General features: G+C 53.3%; 1 protein-coding gene across 1 annotated transcript in view; it reads right to left on the bottom strand.

The window, feature by feature from the left end:
* Positions 1-1181: 1181 nt before the first annotated feature.
* DKC1 (dyskeratosis congenita 1, dyskerin) overlaps positions 1182-7593 on the bottom strand; it is an 8667-nt gene continuing 2255 nt past the window's right edge. Inside the window, exons 5-13 of the mRNA XM_010147277.1 lie at positions 7188-7314; positions 6693-6823; positions 5619-5762; positions 5039-5159; positions 4035-4153; positions 2778-2881; positions 2300-2354; positions 1701-1859; positions 1182-1250 (exon numbers count right to left, since the gene is read on the bottom strand). Coding sequence (XP_010145579.1) covers positions 1182-1250; positions 1701-1859; positions 2300-2354; positions 2778-2881; positions 4035-4153; positions 5039-5159; positions 5619-5762; positions 6693-6823; positions 7188-7314 — 1029 coding nt within the window. The remainder of the gene's footprint in view (positions 1251-1700; positions 1860-2299; positions 2355-2777; positions 2882-4034; positions 4154-5038; positions 5160-5618; positions 5763-6692; positions 6824-7187; positions 7315-7593) is intronic.

Genomic DNA, 7593 nt, shown 5'->3' with positions numbered 1-7593 from the left:
AAAAAAAGGTTTTTTTTTTTTTTTATAAAAAAAAAAAAAAAAAAAGAAGTAAAACCGGCCTTCGCTCTGCTCAGGATGTGACAGCCACCGGCTGCTGCCCCCGCTCCCAGATCTCCATCCCTGGGGAGGAGCCAGGCGGCTAAGGTAAAAGCAACACACGAGGCCAAGACAGGGATGAAGTTCAGAACAAAGCAGCCTGGATCCTTCCCCACTAAAAGGGGCTCAGATCCTGGCTCAGCGTTACCCCTGTGCTAGAGGAGAGACCTCTCAGCCCCAGGAGCCCCCCCACCTTGATAACTGGGACAAGCCTTTCTGCAACGGCTCAAGCCCTGCACCCAGTGCCCCCTGCAGAGCTGCCTCTGCCCAAGCTTTTCCTCCAGACGACTCCGCTCCCAAAAGCATCACTTCTGCCCCTCGCAGCAGCTCCGCTTCCAGCCCTCGGGGCTTACTGGAAGCAAAACCAGGGAAGGCAACGGAAAGCGCTGCACTCCCGTTCCGACCGGGTAGAGGAGTGCGAAGAGCAAGAGGTGCACGCTGACAAGGTCAGCGCGCCGGGGAGTTGGCTGACAACTAACAAGCAGGTCCCCGCACTATAAAGCAAAAAGCAGGAATTTAATGTTCCAAATCATTTATGATCAAGTTCAAAAAGGACTGAGGAGTATCTGGGAGGACTGTTTGATCTCCTCTAGCCGAGGGTCAAGTTAGAGAGCCAGAGCCCTTCAAATAACCGATTTGACTGTTCCCATCCAAGCCCAGATGGGTCGTGGCCAAGCCAACACACTTGTGACTGCCAGGTAACAGTTCCAACCTTGGAAGAAAAGGAAGAAAGAGGCAGGAGGGCGGGGAGAAACGTTACTCCTCCCTTGCAAGGTAAAAACGGAGACACCAAGGAAGAGCCAGGAGCTGCAGCTCCCCTGAAGATACCACTGCTGCTGGTGTAGAGCACTCCAGTGCAGGGGCAGTCCGACACCCCGCTCCTCTGGTAACCCTTAAAACAGGATGAGGAGGGGCACCTGAGCGGGGCCTTTCCCAGGCAAACACACCCGCTCACTCGTCTATGCAGCAGAGAGGGAACTTGGAATTTGCTGGCCCCCCTGCCATGCAGCCAGTCTTTTTTCTCAAGGCCTCAGACTCCTCCCTCCCTACTGAGAAGGTCGCCTGCTTCGGAGAGATCCAGTCCCTTATTCCGAGCTCTCTTCTACCTCCTTTTGTTTCTTCTTCTTCTTCTTCTTGGTGCAGGTCTCACTGGTCTGTGAAGAAGTTGAAGTCAGGAATCAAAAAGGAAACCCCCACTGTTCTGTTTCAGGAGGAACAGCCCCACGCCAGGCACAGCGCGGGCTTCCCGTGACCGCAATCCTCCCTCACGAGCACGTGAGCACGCTGCCTGAAGCCCAGCACCAGGCACCACCCTCCCACTGGGCCCCGTCGCAGGGCAGAGGCGCCCGACAGGACTCTGTACCCACTGCTGCTGCTCACCCCGTCCCTGCCCCACCGCGGATCCACCCCCACAAGCCTCACCAGCCCCATCTCCCACCACCCTCAACCACTTCAGTTTACAAATGCACCTACACAGACATCTTCGGCTGCCTGCGGAGAGCTGCTGCTCCGGCAACACGCGCAGCAGGATGCTCCGGTGTGTTTATCCCAGAGGTATTAGTGAGAGACAGCAGGATCTCTCCCATGCCTGCAGAGTTACGTACCACTTCTATCTGCTCTCCCCCGCTCTCAGCCGCCTCTTTGGCCTTCTTCTCTTTCTTCTTCTTCTTCTTTTCCTTTCTGCTCAGCTCCTCGGGCGGTGGGGTGGCAGGGGACGGTGGGCTCACAGCCTCCTCACTTTCACTCTCCGACTCTCGCTTCCTCTGTTCGGGGAACACGTCGTCAGACCCACCAGAGGAGCTCAAGCGACAGGAGAACTGTCTGCAAGCCCATCGCAACCATTTTGCCCGATTCAATCAAACCTCACTTAACAATGCTGGAGCGGAAGGGTGAGCTACAGACTGCCCCTGCTACCCCCACACACACACTGCCTGGAATTTGCTTCTGCCAGAGTGGCACCCTGTGTTTTTCATACCCAAAGTACAACACCCCAGAAACAGCCAGGGTAAGGCTCTGAAGAGATTACCCTACAGCTGGCCCACAGGCTCTGCTACTGCAGCACACGTGGGGCACTACGCTCCCAGAACACGGGAACACCCTCCCCTGTAAAACAACCAACTGAAGCAGTACATGTTCCAGCGCCTGAGCCCAAGTGCTGGGGGAATTAACTGGCCTCACAGGCAGAGAGCATGACGATACTCACTTTTGGAGCCCTCTCCATGTCTGAAACAGCAGCTGCCTCTTTCTTGGAAGCATCCCTGAAAGAGAAGATTCCCCAGCTGAGCAGGACAGCCCTCACACAAGCACTGTCACCCTCGCAGGGGCTCCTTACCCCACACCAGGCACAGAGGGGGGAAGGCTGGTGTGGGGGAAGGCCTGCAGCCTGCACCAGGGCCAGCTGGGCTGGGCAACAGCAAGGCCTCCCCCCTTTAATTTAGCAGACTGACTCCCTCTAAAACCACAAGTGCAGGCTAGAAAGGGATAACTGTCTGCTCAGGGCCTTTCCCTCTGGCACTGCCCACTAGCACTGTAAGAAATGCCACCGTCCCCTGGGGGTCCAGACAACAGCCCTGGGCGAGGCTTAACGTGCTCTAAGCACAAACGGCAGCACCCAGCCCAGTCCTCTGTGCCTGAGGCTCCCCCTTTGCCCACCGTGCTGGAGCCACACCCCCTGTACCCACCTGTAATCCACATACTCCTTCTTCCAGGAATCCGGTGTGCTCTCGTTGGGCTTTCCATGCTTGTCCAGCAGACCCTTCTGGATCATCATCTTCTTTTGACTGGCCTGAGAGCAACGTACAACAAGTCAGAGCACAGCTCCAGGGAGGAGAAATCCTCCCCAGAGCTTCAGCCACTTGGCCTAAGGTGGTAATCCAGGAACAAGCCAAGCCAACAACCACAGCGTTACCAATGTAACGCTTCTCCAACAAGCCTTCTGACAGGTCACACAAAACATCCCCTGCACAGCAGCCTACCAACCTCACACAGGAGATATCTTCATCAGTAAATAAGGGCTAATTTGTGGGGGAAGTAACAGGAGCTCAGATCTTTGACTGGGTTGCTCCAGCTTAGTGAGCTGACGCGTTTCAGCTGCACCACTCCAGCTGCAGACACAAGGCGTTGTAAATAAGGGCTAATTTGTGGGGGAAGTAACAGGAGCTCAGATCTTTGACTGGGTTTCTCCAGCTTAGTGACCTGACGCATTTCAGCTGCAGATGCAAGGCGTTGCTGAAGACTCCCAAGATGCCTGAACCGGCCCACATTATCTCACATCTGCTGCGAGACCGATGTGCCTGCATCCCCACAGCTTCCTACCTGTCACCTGAACCACAGGAATGGAGTAAACCATGGCAACTTGACAGTGAGCGTTACGTCTGAGCTGCATCACACGCCTCACTAGAACACCAGTCTGGCTGCAGTTAAGCTAGCACCTGCTGGCTTCCACAACTACCACATGCTTGAGACCCGAGAGGAACCTCATAATGGCTGTTCCCACTGCTCCTGCCCTTCAGGCACTATTTGCTACCTCAGCTTGCATTTTGCACATTGCAATTGCACCAGAAGAAAAACCAGCTCCTTGTCCAGCCCTTCCAGAGCCATCAGTGTGCAGGGACAGATAAAGGTCATCCTTGCGGATTGCTGATGTCACCCACTGCACATCGTTTAGCTCTTCACCAAAGGGCTGTACAGACAGAAGCCCATGAGCCAGCTGGGCCTCGGGTAAAGCTGCCCAGGCTCCACTGGGAAGGAAACCCTTCCTCCCACCAGCACTGGGCTGGCACAGCCCTGGCACTGGGAACTCCCACCACTGTGGCTCCAGAAGAGCAGAGAATTAAACCGAGACCCTGGAGAAGACACAGGGTCAAGCTCTGCCCCAGGGGCCCAGGCCCACATCCTCACCATCGCCCTGTGACTGACCGCACCCCCATGCCACTCACCTTGGGACCAAGACCCCATTTGCGGGGATATGTGTCTCTCTCCATGATCACTCTCTTGATCTTCGCCACGATGCCGTGGTCGCAGGTAGAGATGACTGCTGTGGTCATCAAGGCAATGGCTGCAGAACCAGGCAGAGAGTTCATTAACACCTTAACACCAAAACTGCAACAGCAACACAGGAACCTGCTGCGTTCGGCCCATTCTTGCTCTGGTCTGGACTAACGCTTCAGAGAGCTCCCAGCACAAAGGCAGAAAGCGCATCAGTCATGGATTAACCCCACCATACACACGGGCCTCTCCAGCTTATGCCAGACGACCGGTTCTGGATCAGTAAGCACAGTAAAACCAAACGTTTCCCAGAGCAGCACCGAGACTGGAGGAGAAAGAGCTCCAAGCAGCTCCTGGAGCACTTCCAGGCAGCTCAAGGAACCACACCACCATAGAAAGGAGCAGCAGGACACAGAAGGGGGTACTTGCTCAAGTCCTTTTACACTGACCTGCTCAGGAAGTGTGATGTGTCAGGTAGCAGTACGTGATCAGACATCATCCCTCGTCTCAGTGGGGATGGAGCCCCCCAGAGAGCAGCTCCAACCCTGCCGGCACCACGTCACTCCTGCAGGCAGCCAGCCACACACCACAGCAGCCCCCAGTAGAACACTGGGAGGCGGGGGGGTCTCTGGAGTCTGCACAGCACCCAGACCCTAGAACAGGAATCGGGGTGCTGCAGGAGGGTGGCAGCACTGCACTCAGAGAATGGATAAACTTCATCATCACCTCACACAAAGCATACCTGAGCATCACACCTTGCCAGGGACTGATGCAGCTGGTTTCTTACCATCCCGCCCAACAACAGCTGCCTTGGGCCACGCACACTATCCCCCAGGCCCCATCAGGAGGCACTAAGGCACCTTCTGCACGTGGGGACTCAATTTATTGTGTGTTCACTGGCACAGAATCTGTTACTGCTGCCGTTAGCTGGGCACTAGAACAAGGAGTTTCATACCCAGGCAGATAGCTTCTCCTTTTGTGGTGATGACAACAATCTCCTGATTAAGCTCAATGCCATCTTCATACCTCAGGACACCAGGCAGCATGATCTTGGCTCCGTAACAAATGGCATTAACCTGAAAATATAGGGAAAAAGAGGGTTTATAAGCAAGTTAGAGGGAAAAAAACAAAGGTAAGAAGTGCCTCTAGTTTAATTTTAGCTTCCCATTGCCACTCTGTCCCAGCAATAACACCCCCATGTATCTACTTCTTATTGTCTACTATATAAAACTTGCAGGCTTCGGAAAAAAGCAAAGCACAGCACCTATCACACCAAATAACACGTAAGACAGACCTCTTGTAACCATCAGCACCCTCCCAAAGTGAGGAGAGCAGCTTCTCTGCTCCTCAGTTCCTGGCTCCCGCATCTTCCTCCTGAGCTGGCAGTGGCCCACACTAGCTCTTACACAGCTCACAACCAGGACAGCGCTGGGCAGCACGTGGAACCCGATCCCCCATTTATTACATTAGCTGTACACATCAGAAGGACACTCTGCAGCCTCAGGCTGTCAGCTGGCACCGTCTCAGGAGCTCACCGCGCTGTCTTTCATGACTAGCCGCTTGTGCGAAGTCAGCAGTTTCTCCAAGGGCAGGATAACTCTTCGCAGGTAGCTGTCGTCCTTGTTGTTGTCATACTGCCACTGTGCATCCAGTACATCGTGCATAGTCACCATGTTGTCCTGCAACGACACAACTCCTCTGAACTCGCCTACCAGCCACCACTCAAAACAGCTGCTGAACTCAGAAGCATCAAAAAAGCAACCTAAAAGAGGCAGGAATACGTCCTATTAAGCTTGAGGTCAGCCTGACTTGTGGTACCACAGGCTTCCTAATCTCAGGCAGCACTTTGCTCTGGTGTGTAAGGTCTGAAACTCTGAAATATGACCAACTTAAACAAATACCCTGGGGCTTCTAGACAAAATACAATGAGCTGAGGTCTAAATTAACCAGCTCTTCACTCTGGGACACAAGTAAATTCTTGAAGCAGCTGTAAGCACCCAACACCTGGAATTCAGAAATGACCACCAGTGATTACAGCTGTGGTAAGAGCACAGATGGGTGGGGAAACACCTGCACTCTGATACTCCTGCTCTGCAAGGAAAGGAAGGAGTTCTGGAGTTTGGATTGGCAGCAGGATCCAGCTATGACCAGAATGAAGACCGTATAAGCGCTCAAGATGACAAGACTGCACCTCCCAGGCTCTTTCTGATGAGGCACGTTCCCTCCATTGTGCCCTGACAGCGAGCGGTCGCAGATGGCCAAGCAGACAGCTCACACGCCTGAGCTCCTGGCACCTGCGAGGTTTGTAGGCAGAGAAACACAGGTGGCCAAAACCAAACTTTCAGTCACCACGGTGCGCTTCCCAGTCACTCACTGTCCCAAAGCTTAATTACCAGAACAGGGGCAACACCCTGAACTGAACTCAACACTTTGGTTACAGACTATGGCAAGATCTCCCATGATTTTGGGGCTACTCACAAAACTCCCCCCAGCCACCATGCACCTAAATGCTCTTTTCCTAATGCTGCAAAACTGATGCAGTTTCAACAAAACTCTTACAACTCTGATGGTTCCAAATTTGCTCGTTATCGTTAGAGCTACCACTCTACCTTCTCTCCCAGGATGCCCGAGCGCACCCTGCGGAGCTCCTGCATCTGGCCGCCCACACCAAGCAGCAAACCGAGGTGGACACAGAGCGTTCGGATGTATGTGCCTGCTTCACAGCTCACCCAGAAGATCCCTGAAATGCAAGACAGGACAGAATAGCCTTTAAATACACATCTAGAAGGTCCCTCCTAAAGAAGCTGTACATCCGACCCTTCACAGAGCCATCAGCCTGGGGTGATAGATGAAGGTCATCTTTGCACCAAGTGCTAATGTCATCTAATTTACATCATTTGGCTCTTCAGTGAAGGATGCAGCAGTGAAAAATAGATGGGATTTGCTTCTCAGCACACCGAAGTAATGCATGAAGCAGCTACTGCTTCATCGTGGTGAGGATTTAGGTCTTAAGACATCTGCCGAGAACAAGTAGCAGCCCGTTTTATAAGAAATTTTATCAGCTGTTGGCTTAATAGGGATAAGGCAGGAAAACTCCGTGTTACCTAATCTTCTCTCAGGATCATACTCCACCAGCTTGCTCTCATAGATGGTTCTGACTCTCAGTTGTCGTTTGACAGCAGCAATGAGGGGTGGTCGCTGAAACAGCGCGCCTGTCAGAGTTTCTATTGCCTGAGGGTAGAAGCAGAAGTAACAGCTCACACCTCTGCTTTAACATAAAAGCACCTTGGGGTCCCAGCAACTAGGACCGCTTCCACGAATGAGAAACCACGAGGTTCATTTGGTGGTGTAACATCTAATAAAGCCAGTCTGAACCAGTGAGACGGTCAAAACACTACCCCAGCACAGCCGGGCTTTTTTGTCAGGTGACAATATGTGATCAGACATCATCCCTCATCTCAGTGGGGATGGAGCCCCCCAGAGAGCGGCTCCAACCCTGCTGGCACCGCG

The sequence above is a fragment of the Eurypyga helias genome, unplaced genomic scaffold (assembly GCF_000690775.1).
Source record: "Eurypyga helias isolate BGI_N326 unplaced genomic scaffold, ASM69077v1 scaffold6460, whole genome shotgun sequence".
NCBI classification, from domain to species: domain Eukaryota; kingdom Metazoa; phylum Chordata; class Aves; order Eurypygiformes; family Eurypygidae; genus Eurypyga; species Eurypyga helias.
Note: the sequence above shows the minus strand (reverse complement) of the source record. Positions and strands in the feature narration are given on the sequence as shown.